The sequence below is a fragment of the Salvelinus namaycush genome, chromosome 24 (assembly GCF_016432855.1).
Source record: "Salvelinus namaycush isolate Seneca chromosome 24, SaNama_1.0, whole genome shotgun sequence".
NCBI classification, from domain to species: domain Eukaryota; kingdom Metazoa; phylum Chordata; class Actinopteri; order Salmoniformes; family Salmonidae; genus Salvelinus; species Salvelinus namaycush.
The window spans coordinates 9,674,953-9,690,884 of NC_052330.1; the positions used below are offsets into that span (position 1 = coordinate 9,674,953).

General features: G+C 45.8%; 1 protein-coding gene across 1 annotated transcript in view; it reads left to right on the forward strand.

The window, feature by feature from the left end:
• The window catches only part of LOC120019675 (cyclin-dependent kinase 19), a 69,380-nt gene that overhangs the window by 25,057 nt on the left and 28,391 nt on the right, over window positions 1–15,932 (forward strand). The window contains exons 3-4 of the mRNA XM_038963047.1: window positions 5,128–5,238; window positions 6,922–7,062. Of these exons, the coding sequence (XP_038818975.1) occupies window positions 5,128–5,238; window positions 6,922–7,062 (252 nt within the window). The remainder of the gene's footprint in view (window positions 1–5,127; window positions 5,239–6,921; window positions 7,063–15,932) is intronic.

Below are 15,932 nucleotides of genomic sequence, written 5' to 3' on the forward strand. Positions count from 1 at the left end.
TGCAGTGACAACTAAAAGATACCAAAAAACAAATCAAATCAAATTTTATTAGTCACATGCGCAGAATACAATAGGTGTAGACCTTACAGTGAAATGCTTACTTACGAGCCCCTAACCAATGCAAATAGTCTGGGTAGCCATTTGACTAGATGTTCAGGAGTCGTATGGCTTGGGGGTAGAAGCTGTTTAGAAGCCTCTTGGACTTAGACTTGGCGCTCCGTTACCGCTTGCTGTGCGGTAGCTGAGAAAACAGTCTATGACTAGGGTGGCTGGAGTATTTGACAATTGTTAGGGCCTTCCTCTGACACCAGTATAGAGGTCCTGGATGGCAGGAAGCTTGGCACCAGTGATGTACTGGGCCGTTCGCACTACTCTCTGTAATGCCCTGGGGTCGGAGGCCGAGCAGTTGCCATACCAGGCAGTGATGCAACCAGTCAGGATGCTCTCAATGGTGCAGCTGTAGAACCTTTTGAGGATCTGAGGACCCATGCCAAATCTTTTCAAATCTCCTGAGGGGGAATAGGTTTTGTCGTGCCCACTTCACGACTGTCTTGGTGTGCTTGGACCATGATAGTTTGTTGGTGATGTGGACACCAAGGAACTTGAAGCTCTCAACCTGCTCCACTGCAGCCCCGTCGATGAGAATGGGGGCATGCTTGGTCCTCTTTTTCCTTTAGTCCTGTAATCTGCTTTGTCTTGATTGCGTTGAGGGAGAGGTTGTTGTCCTGGCACCACACCAGGTCTCTGACCTCCTCCCTATAGGCTATCTCATTGTTGTCGATGATCAGGCCTACCACTGTTGTATCATCAGCAAATGTAATGATGGTGTTGGAGTCGTGCCTGGCCGTGCAGTCATGAGTGAACAGGGAGTACAGGAGGGGGCTGAGCACGCACCCCTGAGGGGCCCCTATGTTGAGGATCAGCGTGGCGGATGTGTTGTTACCTACCCTTACCACCTGGGGGCGGCCCGTCAGGAAGTCCAGGATCCAGTTGCAGAGGGAGGTGTTTAGTCCCAGGGCCCTTAGCTTATTGATGAGCTTTGAGGGCACTATGGTTTTGAATGCTGAGCTGTAGTCAATGAATAGCATTCTCACATAGGTGTTCCTTCTGTCCAGGTTGGAAAGGGCAGTGTGGAGTGCAATAGAGATTGCATCATCTGTGGTCTGTTGGGGCGGTATGCAAATTGGAGTGGGTCTAGGGCTTCTGGGATAATGGTGTTGATGTGAGCCATGACCAGCCTTTTCAAAGCACTTCATGGCTACAGACGTGAGTGCTACGGGTTGGTAGTCATTTAGGCAGGTTACCTTTAGTGTTCTTGGTCACAGGTACTATGGTGGTCTGCTTAAAACATGTTGGTGTTAGACTCGGTCAGAGAGAGGTTGAAAATGTCAGTGAAGACACTTGCTAGTTGGTCAGCGCATGCTCACAGTACACGTCCTGGTTATCCGTCCGGCCTTGTGAATGTTGACATGTCTAAAGGTCTTACTCACATCGGCTGCGGAGAGCGTGATCACACAGTCTTCCGGTACAGCCTGTACATGCATGTTTCAGTGATATTTGCCTCGAAGCGAGCATAGAAGTAGTTTAGCTCGTCTGGTAGGCTCGTGTAACTGGGCAGCTCTCGGTTGTGCTTCCCTTTGTAGTCTGTAATGGTTGCAAGCCCTGCCACATCCGAAGAGCGTCAGAGCCGGTGTAGTACGACTGGATCTTAGTCCCGTATTGGCGCTTTGCCTGTTTGATGGTTCGTCGGAGGGCATAGCGGGATTTCTTATAAGCTTCCGGGTTAGAGTCCCGCTCCTTGAAGCGGCAGTTCTAGCCTTTAGCTCAGTGCGAATGTTGCCTGTAATCCATTGCTTCTGGTTGGGGTATGTACTAGAGGTCGACCGATTTTATGATTTTTCAACGCCAATACCGATTCTTGGAGGACCAAAAAAAGCCGATACCGATTAATCGGCCGTTTTTGTTATTTTTTTTATATATATATTTGTAATAATGACAATTACAACAATACTGAATGAACAATGAACACTTTTATTTTAACTTAATATAATACATCAATAAAATCAATTTAGTCTCAAATAAATAATGAAACATGTTCAATTTGGTTTACATAATGCAAAAACAAAGTATTGGAGAAGAAAGTAAAAGTGCAATATGTGCCATGTAAAAAAAGCTAACGTTTAAGTTCCTTGCTCAGAACATGAGAACATATGAAAGCTGGTGGTTCCTTTTAACATGAGACTTCAATATTCCCAGGTAAGAAGTTTTAGGTTGTAGTTATTATAGGACTATTTCTCTCTATACCATTTGTATTTCATATACCTTTGACTATTGGATGTTCTAATAGATACTTTAGTATTGCCAGCCTAATCTCGGGAGTTGATAGGCTTGAAGTCATAAACAGCACAATGCTTGAGCTGCAGGAAAGTGCTGTTTGAATGAATGCTTACTAGCCTGCTGCTGCCTACCACTGCTCAGTCAGACTGCGCTATCAAATCATAGACTTAATTATAATATAATAACACACAGAAATACGAGCCTTAGGTCATTAATATGGTCAAATCCGGAAACTATAATTTCGAAAACAAAACATTTATTATTTCTCTCCGCGGGCCCCGGACTGGGCACCCTCGCCGCGGGCCCCGGACTGGGGACCCTCGTTGCGGGCCCCGGACTGGAGACCGTCGCTGGAGGCTCTTGACTGGAGACCGTCGCTGGAGGCTCCGGACTGGAGACCGTCACTTGAGGCTCCGGACTGGGGACCGTCGCTGGAGGCTCCGGACTGGAGGCAGTCGTTGGAGGCTTCGTGCCATGACTCATCACTGGAGGTTTCGTGCCATGGATCATCACTGGAGGCTTCGTGCCATGGATCATCACTGGAGGCTTCGTGCCATGGATCATCACTGGAGGCTTCGTGCCATGGATCATCACTGGGCTGGAGAGAAACACAGGAGGCCTGGTTCGTGGAGCAGGCACAACCCGTCCTGGCTGGATACCCACTTCAGCCCGGCACGTTCGAGGCGCTGACACAGGACGTACTGGGCTGTGCAGGCGCATTGGATACACCTTGCGCAGAGCCGGGGCAGAATACACTGGACCATGGAGGCGCACCGGAGGTCTGGAGCGCAGAGCTAGCACAACTCGTCCTGGCTGGATACCCCCTGTAGCCCAGCAAGTGCGGGAAGCTGGAACAGGCCGCACTGGGCTGTGTTGGCGAACCGGGAACACCGTGCGTAGAGCTGGCGCAGGATAACCTGGGCCAAAGAGACGCACTGGAGGCCAGGAGCGCTGAGCCGGCACCTTCCGTCCTGGCTGGATGCCCACTCTCGCCCGGACGATGCGGGGAGCTGGAATATAGCGCACTGCTTTACCGCATAACACGGTGCCTGCCCGGTCACTCTCTCCCCACGGTAAGCACGGGGAGTTGGCTCAGTCTATAACCTGACTCCGCCAATGTCCCCGTGTGCCCCCCCAAAAAATTCTGGGGCTGCCTCTCGTGCATGCCTCGTTGAGCCAACTCCTCGTAGCGTCGCCATTCCGCCTTAGCTGCTTCCAGCTCCTCCTTAGGACGGCGATATTCTCCCGCCTGTGCCCAGGGTCCCTTGCCTTCCATGATCTCCTCCCATGTCCACTCCTCCAAGAAACGCTGCTTGGTCTTTTTGTGGTGGGATCTTCTGTAGTGGTTGTCGTCGGAAGGATGAGACCAAGGCGCAGCGTTCTTTGAGTTCCACATAATTTATTAACGAAGTGAAACTTTAGAAAAGACAAAACAAAGAATACAACGACCGAACAGCTTCGTTGTGCAAACTACCTGCACACAAACAAAGAACAAGATCCCACACAGAAGGAGGGAAAAGGGCTGCCTAAAGATGATCCCCAATCAGAGACAACGATAGACAGCTGCCTCTGATTGGGAACCACACTCGGCCAGAAACAAATAAATACAAAACCTAGAAATAAAGAACATAGAATGCTCACCCAAATCACACCCTGACCAAACCAAAAAAGGCTCTCTAAGGTCAGGGCGTGACAATTTGATGATGTTGAAATGGTGCTGGAGTAGTGGGGCAGTTCCTGTTTTTTGTGACTTGCGGTAACTCTCTGGCTCTAAATCAATAGTTGTTTAGTAGTCCAAAAATGTCAAACATTAACTTGCTTGACCATGCTGTATGTCATGTAACTATTTGTTTGTGGACAGGTGTTGCGCTCTGGTTTTATGTTGAAACTAAGGTATGGTTGAATTTATTCTGCCACTGTCTTCTTATTGTGATTTTTTTTTTGTCTTCTGATTGGCTTAAACCCAACAGATTATGGGGCAGCTTGGACATTCTATGAAAAGAGCTAGGCTATATATTTGGGGCGGCAGGTAGCCTAGTGGTTAGAGCGTTGTGCCAGTAACCGAAAGGTTGCTAGATCGAATCCCCGAGCTGACAAGGTAAAAATCTGTCGTTCTGCTCCTGAACAAGGCAGTTAACCCACTGTTGGGCCGTCTTTGTAAATAAGAATTTGTTCTTAACTGACTTGACTAGTATAATAAAGGTAAAATATATATTTAAAAAATATATAAGTATTACATTGTTATAACACTGTATACCACCATATAACACCATAAAACAGAAGCATAACACACACCAACTTGCTTATGGAAAGCCAATAGTTTGTGTCATGCCAGCCAGTGTGACTTGCTATTAGGGGCACCAGCTGTGTCATTATATTGTGAACACAGGATAATTGCGAGTAGTGGACTGTTGCAAAGATATGTTCCTGATAACAAAACAAACTCATGTATGTGGATGGATGAACGGGTAGTAGAGAATCTAATCTATTCTAACTCAGGAAACTTGATGTTTCCTGTTATACTTGATGTACCTGATTTTAGTGTAATTTTTCAAAGTACATGTTTTAAACCTGAATGACTCTTGTCAGTGCAATAATTCACAATGTGTTCCCACTGGTCATAGACGTCAATTCAACATCTATTCCACATTGGTTCAATGTCATTTCATTGAAATGATGTGGAAACAACTTTGAATTAACCAGTGTGTGCACAGTGGGTTAATAAATGTGCATTGAAAGAGGTGTTTTTCACTATTGGAGATGCATGTAATCTCTTGCTGTGTGTTCCAGCTGCTACGAGAGCTGAAACACCCCAACGTGATTGCCCTGCAGAAAGTGTTCCTGTCCCACAGTGACAGAAAGGTCTGGCTCCTTTTCGACTATGCCGAGCATGATCTCTGGGTAAGTGATTCATCATGACCGCCAGTTAGACAACCAGTCTTTGTTTGGATGTTTCATCAATCTGTTCTGTCGGCTGTTGCATCTTTGTTCTTGATGTTTTCCTGTCTGTACCCTTTATGTATGTATGACACATACATACGCACACACCTAACCAATAAAGAGACAAACCAGTCCTCAACTGGCAGATTCATTAAATAGTTCCCTCAAAACACCAGTCTCAACGTCAACAGCAGAGAGGCGACTCTGGAATGCTTGCCTTCTGGCCAGAGTTCCTCTGTCCAGTATCTGTGTTATTTTGCCCATCTTAGTCTTTTCTTTTTATTGGCCAGTCTGAGATATGGCTTTTTCTTTGCAACTCTGCCTAGAAGGCCAGCATCCCGGAGTCGCCTCTGCACTGTTGACGTTGAGACTGGTGTTTTGCGGGTACTTTTTAATGAAGCTGCCAGTTGAGGACTTGTGAGGCGTCTGTTCTCTAAATCTAGACACTAATGTACTTGTCCTCTTGCTCAGTTGCATACCGGGGCCTCCCACTCTTTCTATTCTGGTTAGATCCAGTTTTGCGCTGTTCTGTGAAGAGAGTAGTACACAGTGTTGTATGAGATCTTCAGTTTCTTGGCAATTTCTTTCTTTTTTTTTTTTTTTTTTTTAAATAATTTTATCCCCTTTTCTCCCCAATTTTCGTGGTATCCAATCGCTAGTAATTACTATCTTGTCTCATCGCTACAACTCCCGTACGGGCTCGGGAGAGACGAAGGTCGAAAGCCATGCGTCCTCCGAAGCACAACCCAACCTAGCCGCACTGCTTCTTTAACACAGCGCGCCTCCAACCCGGAAGCCAGCCGCACCAATGTGTCGGAGGAAACACCGTGCACCTGGCCCCCTTGGTTAGCGCGCACTGCGCCCGGCCCGCCACAGGAGTCGCTGGAGCGCGATGAGACAAGGATATCCCTACCGGCCAAACCCTCCCTAACCCGGACGACGCTAGCCCAATTGTGCGTCGCCCCACGGACCTCCCGGTCGCGGCCGGCTGCGACAGAGCCTGGGCGCGAACCCAGAGACTCTGGTGGCGCAGTTAGCACTGCGATGCAGTGCCCTAGACCACTGCGCCACCCGGGAGGCTCTTGGCAATTTCTCGCATGGAATAGCCTTCATTTCTCAGAACAAGAATAGACTGATGAGTTTCAGAAGAAAGGTCTTTGTTTCTGGCAATTTTGAGCCTGTAATCGAACCCACAAATGCTGATGCTCCAGATACTCAACTAGTCTAAAGAAGGCCAGTTTGATTGCTTCTTTAATCAGGACAACAGTGTTCACCTGTGCTAACATAATTCCAAAAGGGTTTAATGATCAAGTAGCCTTTAAAATTATAAACTTGGATTAGCTAACACAGCGTGCCATTGGAACACAGGAGTGATAGTTACTGATAATGGGCCTCTGTACGCTTATGTAGATATTCCATTAAAAATCAGCCGTTTCCAGCTACAATAGTCATTTACAACATTAATAATGTCTACACTGTATTTCTGATCAATTTGATGTTATTTTAAAATGGACAAAAAATGTGCTTTTCATTCAAAATCAAGGAAATTTCTAAGTGAACGGTAGTGTATATTGTGAAACCCAGGTGTTTTCAGTCTCTTGCTTGATACATTTCTCTACACCACTCCCTCTGATCTCCTTTCAGCACATCATCAAGTTCCACCGAGCCTCCAAGGCCAATAAGAAGCCCATGCAGCTGCCGAGAGGGATGGTCAAGTCTCTCCTATATCAGATTCTGGACGGGATCCATTACCTTCATGCCAACTGGGTGCTTCACAGGGATCTGGTGAGTAGAGTGTAGTATCAGTGTCCATTTACAGTGTTGCTACACCTGCTCACTGACACCTCATCCACTGATCAAATCAAACTTTATTTGCCACATGCACCGAATACAACAAGTGTAGACTTTACCATGAAATGCTTACTTACAAGCCCTTCACCAACAGTGCAGATCAAGATGAGTTAAGAAAATATTTACCAAGTAGACTAAAATAAAAAGTAATAATAAAAAGTAACACAATAACAATAACGAGGCTATATACAAGGGGTACCAGTACTGAGTCAGTGTGCGGGGGTACAGGTTAGTTGAGGTAATTTGTACATGTAGGTGGGGGTGAAGTGACTATGCATAGATAACAAACAGCGAGTAGCAGTAATGCACAAAAGGGGGTCAATGTAAATTGTCCGGTGGCGATTATATTAATTGTTCAGCAGTCTTATGGCTTGGGGTAGAAGCTGTTGAGGAGCCTTTTGGTCCTAGACTTGGTGCTCCGGTACTGCTTGCCGTGCGGTAGCAGAGAAAACAGTCTATAACTAGGGTGACTGGAGTCTCTGACAATTTTATGGGCTTTCCTCTGACACCGCCTATTGTATAGGTCCTGGATGGCAGGGAGCTTGGCCCCAGTGATGTACTGGGCCATTTGACTCTAACCTCTGTAGCGCCTTACGGTCAGATGCCGAGCAGTTGCCAAACCAGGCGGTGATGCAACCAGTCAGGATGCTCTCGATGGTGCAGCAATAGAACCTTTTGAGGATCTGAGGACCCATGCTAAATCTGAGGGGGAAAAGGTTTTCTTGTGCCCTGTTCATGACTGTCTTGGTATGTTTGGACCATGATAATTTGTTTGTGATGTGGACACCAAGGAACTTGAAACTCTCGACCCGCTCCACTACAGCCCCGTCGATGTTAATGGGGGCGTGTTCGGCCCACCTTTTCCTGTAGTTCACGATCAGCTCCTTTGTCTTGCTCACATTGAGGGAGATCAGTCTTCACTGATCTGTCCTTTTCCTATTGGTCATTGATCTGAACTGTGATACAGGCTGCTTTTAACCAATAGGATGCATGCAAATAAGTCACTTGTTTGCTTGCATATCTAAGAGCAGCAATGAGTGGTGTCCACTGCAACAACTATCCTAAAAGCAACCCTCTCGCCAACTAACTGAATCCTGTTATGTTCTGGCACAGGTGCTGTTAAATCCTTGTACACTTTATTATTAGAGTTTTAACGCCGTTGGCTGTGGAATGAAGTATCTCGGCTGGTTAATGTTGTCAATTCTACCCACCTACCCTCACCAACCGCCACCACCCAACCTGTACTCTAGCACCCATGTGAGATTTTCTCCCCCACGGTTTTCCCACAGTGTTTTCAGTGGCGTGTATTAATGGATTCCAAGGGAAGCCAGGCTTTCCCAAACATTGGACTATGATTATTATTTTTATTTTTTTCATCTTTCGTTCTCTGTCTCATAATTTTCCTTCAATTCGCCAGAGGCTGAATGTATCTCACCGGAGAAAGCTTGCGAGCAAGCGAAACAGCACCCCTCTGTCTCAGTATATGTAGGCCATCTATCTGATGCTGTCTGGTCAAAAAGAGTATGACATTGTTGCCACCCATAGCATCGAATGTGAGGGAAGCCAGCGAGCATTTTGCTTCCCTTGATAAAAAAAAATGCTAAAATCATACATGGGAAGCCAGTTTGGATTTGGCTTCACACCAATCACAAGCTAAATGTTATTTACAGAATTGTCTTCCGGGTGGCTAGATAGCTTGCTAAAATTGTCCCTTTCCTAAATTAGCCATGGATGGAGATAGGAATTTGGACATATTAAAAAAAAACAAAAAAAACAACGTAATTATCTGTCATGGCCAATGATTATAACGGCGATTCTGATTTAACCATAAATTCATACATTGTGCCCCTGGCCTGAGAGGATGGAAGTTTAATACGTAGCTAGATGTAGTAGGCTAATGTTAACTAACTGGACTGGCACATCGTTGCCCATGAAAGGAAGTTAGGCTAGCGAGCAAGCATTTTAGCCAGGTGGCCTAGGACAACAAACACTACACACTTTCAGGTTATGACAGAGTCATGAAAGAGAGGAGGATAGCATTGGCGTTTCTGGGTGAGTCAACATGTTTTTTCTTCTTGCACTCACACAAATAAGTACCATGGACAGCCATACCATATTTTGCTTACTTTGATTGGACTAAATTGTTTTTGGTATCTTTTAGTTGTCACTATATTAGACTAAACAGAGGTGATTCGATGATGTTGAAATATTGAAGTTGAAATGGTGCTGGAGTAGTGGGGCAGTTCCTGTTTTTTTTGTGACTTGCGGTAACTCTCTGGTTCTAAATCAATAGTTGTTCAGTAGTCCGAAAATGTCAAACATTAACTTGCTTGACCATGCTGTATGTCATGTAACTATTTGTTTGTGGGCAGGTGTTGCTCTCTGGTTTTATGATGAAACTAAGGTGTGGTTGAATTTATCCTGCCACTGTTTCTTCTTATTGTTTCGGCCTTGGGCCTATATATCGTGGTGGCAAGGGATATAAACTAACAGGTTATAGATGAAACAGCACAATTATCACAACAGGTTGTAAATGCCTTTTTTTCACTGGCTTGGCTTCCTCAGTGATTTTACCCATGCACCACTGCTAAGTGTTTTCTGGAAGTGTTTTCTGAAAGTGTTTCTCTTATTTGGCTGTTAAAACCTCTCCTCCTTGCAACACTTATCTCTGCAGTTCCTTATTAAGAAGCTTCTTTTTTTTGTAGATTGAGAAAAACATGTTGCTCTTCTGATTGGCTTAAACCCAACAGATTATGGTCCAACTTGGACTTTCTATGAAAAGGGCAAGGCTATATTACATTATAACACTGTATGACACTGTATACCACCATATAACACCATAAAACAGAAGCATAACACACGCCAACTTGCTTATGGAAAGCCAATAGTTTGTGTCATGCCTGCCAGTGTGACTTGCTATTAGGGGCACCAGCTGTGTCATTATATTGATTATATTGATTAAAAACTCATCATGTATGTGGATGTATGAACAGGTAGTAGAGAATCTAATCTATTATAACTCATTGGTGCCAGCTGTTTGATGTTCACTCCCTGCACACTAATTGAGTCAGTCAATTGATGTGACTTCCGATTCATTCCGTCACTGGAGAGGCAGAGGAAATCAGAGAGTGAATCTGCAAATCCCACAGCTACGGGAACCTTATAAGGTCTCCATCAAGTCATCCCCTCTTATGCAATCTCTCTCAGGTCTCCCAGATGGCAGCGTCGTGTGATGAAGACCAATGCTAACTCACGTTATATAAATGCACATGGCTCTATCAATCAGGGCCTCAGTCACTGGGCCTACCACATCAGCCTGAGTCGAGTAATGCAGAGATGCAGTTTACAGAGCGTTTTTGTATTGTAGGCATACTGTTATTAATGGCCTGTAGGCCTACTGTTATGGTGGGGTTCTTTTGGAGTTGAAATCTGATTGATAACATTCAGAGGATAGTGGACCACGTTGTTGATGATGATGGGGATTGCTAAGCAGTTTATGACATGGTCATAGTGGATTGCTATACTTTTGCTTAGAGATTCTATAGCATAAGCAGGTATTTAATGCCTGGTCAATATATGCGGTTAATGAATCATCCAGGATACAAAAGAACGGACAATGGACTTGTGTGTTTGATTTCATGTGTCTGACCTCAAACACTAATAGAGGCTGAGGGTAAGTCCTGCCGTAGCTGCCTGCCTGTTGCACAAGCAAGCCTTTATCTAAGCAGAGGCCAGGGCTTTCGTCAGTACTACACTCTTAGAAAAAAAAAAAGGTGCTTTCTATAACCTATAAGGGTTCCTCGCCTGTCTCCATAGGAGAACCCTTTGAAGAATCATTTTTGGGTTCCATGTCGAACACAGAGGGTTCTACCTGGAACCCAAAAAGGTGCTCCTATGGGTACAGGCGAATAACCCTTCTGGAACCCGTTTTTCTATGAGTGTACTGTACATGGTTATTGTTCTCGTTGGAGAACATACTCTCCCTAATCTGAGCATCAACTCTTCTTAATAACTATTTTCTTTGCCACAGGATGAATTTCTCAGTTGTCACTTTCTCTATATCTGATTCCAGATAAGGTTGATGTAATGCAGTTTAATGTGCTTTCTCAAAGCTAGCACTTCCTGCTATTGTGGATAAAGGCCTGTGCAAATTCCACTCTCAAGCTGGTGGTGTTAGGAATTGGGGTATGTGAGTATCTGTTTTGCGCAATTAGTTTGTTAGCCTTTTCATTGTGAAATTGTTCTGAAATATGAAAGAGTCAAGTTTTTTTCTGCCTCGCATTTTGCTACTCATTGAAAAATGCCACATTCCAGCGCATCTGGATATGGGGTGGTTTTCTATCCATTTTTACTCCACAGTAATGTTGGGGGAGGTGTGTTAGAGTTAGGCTAGAGGGGGGGGGGGGGGGGGGGGGGTAGCGCAGGCAGCATTCCTAGATCTACAGCCACAGGGGTAGATACGAGTAACTGCATGGCTCCCTCCACCACTCACTTTGCCCGTTATGCAACACGTAACCTTGTGCTGCACTGCACAGCTGCAGAGAAACCAGCCTACCCTACCCCTCCTCTCCAGTAAGCCAAGCAGCCCCGCCCCCTGCTCCTGCCTAAATGATGTAACCCACACTAGCCAGAGAAGTTAGATCCCTCCCCCACCATGCTGACTGTAGCTGTACTCCAAACCAGAATACTGCAGTAATTCCTATTTCTGACAGAAACAAATGTTTGAGGTTGAAAATGCCTTAGACAGTCAATATGTACAGGCTGTAGCCACGTTACACTGAGAGTAAAGTCAGGTTTCAGCTGCAGCAAATAGATGTGCTCGGCTTCTCTCTCTCTCACACCTACCTGCCTATGGTGGCTCGTTTTCATGATTAACAAAAGACGTGCCCTCTGGTGTAATGGAATATTGTTCATAGCTGGAGTGATCCCTGGCTCCCTGTAGTCACGTGTCACATGCGCCACTAGGAAATGTCTAGGAAAAACAGCAACCCCACACGAACTGTCCTTTTGTCTGAATATGTACTGTGTGTGTGTGTGCCCTCCCTAGGTCTATATCCTGTGTAGAGTGGGCTGTGGCAGGCCTGCGCTGTTATAACTCATGGCACAGTGTGTAATGGGGTTCTGATAGTACAGTAGAGTGGTTAATGCTTGTGTGTCGAGAAAAAAACAGGTCATTACTTAATCATAAGACATGTAGGAAGAAGAAGAAAAAAACGACTACAGCCGAAAGCAAAGACAAAGACACTGAATTAATAATGGCACTGCTGTATGGTTCCCAGTACATGTAAAGATAGTGTGCCTCTGGCACTTGCTGGTCTAAAACAGGGCTATTTTTGACTCTACAGGTTTTTTTTGGTGAAAGACGGGCACCTCCTTAGGGATTGAATTTTCAGTCCCACGGAGGGCTTAGGGATATTTGTTTTCCAGTCTTGACCCACTCTCATGAAACCTCCTTACATTTCTGGGAAGCTAAGCACATGTTAGAGTCCAAAACAATCCAAACTTTTGTGGAAAAACTATCAGACAGCAATATTACAACCTCAATTCGGTGCTCAGTTTACTTTTTCATTGCCCATTCATCCAATCTCTGTTTTTATGTGAACTTTTTTTGGTAATTATTACTCACCTGTATGGACATATGATCTCTTTAAACATAGGGTTAGTGAAAAGGAATGTCTTTAGTCGGACTGTATTAGCCCACTTATTTAGAATTTGAAAGAGGAGCCAGTGCCAGTCATTTGGGAGTGAAAAGAGACCCTCCTCGAGGGAGTCGTCATTGTGTTTGCAGATAGCGGTGTTTTGTTGTGTATTTGAATAATAGAGCTCATTATTAGTGGGGTTCCTATAGCAACAGCCTGTGTTTGTTGAGCAGACTGAATCCTATGAGTTTAAGATTCACACACACAGACTCAGGGGACTGACAGAGTACCTTTTTACACTCAGACGACATGAATGTGCTGTATGGATAATGTACACTGCTCAAAAAAATAAAGGGAACACTTAAACAACACAATGTAACTCCAAGTCAATCACACTTCTGTGAAATCAAACTGTCCACTTAGGAAGCAACACTGATTGACAATACATTTCACATGCTGTTGTGCAAATGGAATAGACAAAAGGTGGAAATTATAGGCAATTAGCAAGACACCCCCAAAAAAGGAGTGATTCTGCAGGTGGTGATCACAGACCACTTCTCAGTTCCTATGCTTCCTGGCTGATGTTTTGGTCACTTTTGAATGCTGGCGGTGCTCTCACTCTAGTGGTAGCATGAGACGGAGTCTACAACCCACACAAGTGGCTCAGGTAGTGCAGTTCATCCAGGATGGCACATCAATGCGAGCTGTGGCAAAAAGGTTTGCTGTGTCTGTCAGCGTAGTGTCCAGAGCATGGAGGTGCTACCAGGAGACAGGCCAGTACATCAGGAGACGTGGAGGAGGCCGTAGGAGGGCAACAACCCAGCAGCAGGACCACTACCTCCGCCTTTGTGCAAGGAGGTGCACTGCCAGCGCCCTGCAAAATGACCTCCAGCAGGCCACAAATGTGCATGTGTCTGCTCAAACGGTCAGAAACAGACTCCATGAGGGTGGTATGAGGGCCCGACGTCCACAGGTGGGGGTTGTGCTTACAGCCCAACACTGTGCAGGACGTTTGGCATTTGCCAGAGAACACCAAGATTGGCAAATTCGCCACTGGCGCCCTGTGCTCTTCACAGATGAAAGCAGGTTCACACTGAGCACATGAGCACATGTGACAGACGTGACAGAGTCTGGAGACGCCGTGGAGAACGTTCTGCTGCCTGCAACATCCTCCAGCATGACCGGTTTGGCGATGGGTCAGTCATGGTGTGGGGTGGCATTTCTTTGTGGGGCCGCACAGCCCTCCATGTGCTCGCCAGAGGTAGCCTGACTGCCAATAGGTACCGAGATGAGATCCTCAGACCCCTTGTGAGACCATATGCTGACACATGCACATTTGTGGCCTGCTGGAGGTCATTTTGCAGGGCTCTGGCAGTGCACCTCCTTGCACAAAGGCGGAGGTAGCGGTCCTGCTGCTGGGTTGTTGCCCTCCTACGGCCTCCTCCACGTCTCCTGATGTACTGGCCTGTCTCCTGGTAGCGCCTCCATGCGCCTCCATGCTCTGGACACTACGCTGACAGACACAGCAAACCTTTTTGCCACAGCTCGCATTGATGTGCCATCCTGGATGAACTGCACTACCTGAGCCACTTGTGTGGGTTGTAGACTCCGTCTCATGCTACCACTAGAGTGAAAGCACCGCCAGCATTCAAAAGTGACCAAAACATCAGCCAGGAAGCATAGGAACTGAGAAGTGGTCTGTGATCACCACCTGCAGAATCACTCCTTTTTTGGGGGTGTCTTGCTAATTGCCTATAATTTCCACCCTTTGTCTATTCCATTTGCACAACAGCATGTGAAATGTATTGTCAATCAGTGTTGCTTCCTAAGTGGACAGTTTGATTTCACAGAAGTGTGATTGACTTGGAGTTACATTGTGTTGTTTAAGTGTTCCCTTTATTTTTTTGAGCAGTGTATATTGAACAAAAATGTCAATGATTTTACTGAGTTACAGTTCATATAAGGAACTCAGTAATTTGAAATTAAATGAGTTAGGCCCTAGTATATGGATGTCACATGACTGGGCAGGAGCGCAGCCATGGGTGGGCCTGGGAGGGCATAGGCCCACCCACTTGGGAGACTGGCCCACCCACTGGGGAGCAAGGCCCAGCCAATCAGAATGAGGTTTTCATCAGCTGTTTCATCAGCTGTCCGGGTGGCTGGTCTCAGACGATCCCGCAGGTGAAGAAGATCCTGGGCTGGCGTGGTTACATGTGGGCTGCGGTTGTGAGGCCGGTTGGACGTGCTGACAAATTCTCTAAAACAACGTTGGAGGCGGCTTATGGTAGAGCAATGAACATTCCATTCTCTGGCAACAGCTCTGGTGGACATTCCTGCAGTCAGCACACTCCCTCAACTTGAGACATCTGTGGCATTGTGTCGTGTGACAACTGCACATTTTAGAGTGACCTTTTGTTGTCCCGAGCACAAGGTGTACCTGTGTAATGATCGTGCTGTTAATCAGCTTCTTGATATGCCACACCTATCAGGTGGATGGATTATCTTGGCAACGGAAAAATGCTCACTAACAGGGATGTAAACAAATTTGTTTACAATTCATTTTTGAGAAAATATCTTTTTGTGCGTATGGAAAATGTTGGGGATATTTTATTTCAGCTCATGAAACATGGGACCAACACTTTACATGTTGTTTTATATTTTTGTTGAGAATATATTGATGGGTAAAGTATTAGATGAAGCAATACTATAACACGGAGGCCAGTTTTCTTTACATTTACATTTAAGTCATTTAGCAGACGCTCTTATCCAGAGCGACTTACAAATTGGTGCATTCACCTTATGATATCCAGTGGAACAACCACTTTACAATAGTGCATCTAAATCTTTTAAGGGGGGGGGGGGGGGGTTAGAAGGATTACTTTATCCTATCCTAGGTATTCCTTAAAGAGGTGGGGTTTCAGGTGTCTCCGGAAGGTGGTGATTGACTCCGCTGACCTGGCGTCGTGAGGGAGTTTGTTCCACCATTGGGGTGCCAGAGCAGCGAACAGTTTTGACTGGGCTGAGCGGGAACTGTACTTCCTCAGAGGTAGGGAGGCGAGCAGGCCAGAGGTGGATGAACGCAGTGCCCTTGTTTGGGTGTAGGGCCTGATCAGAGCCTGAAGGTACGGAGGTGCCGTTCCCCTCACAGCTCCGTAGGCAAGCACC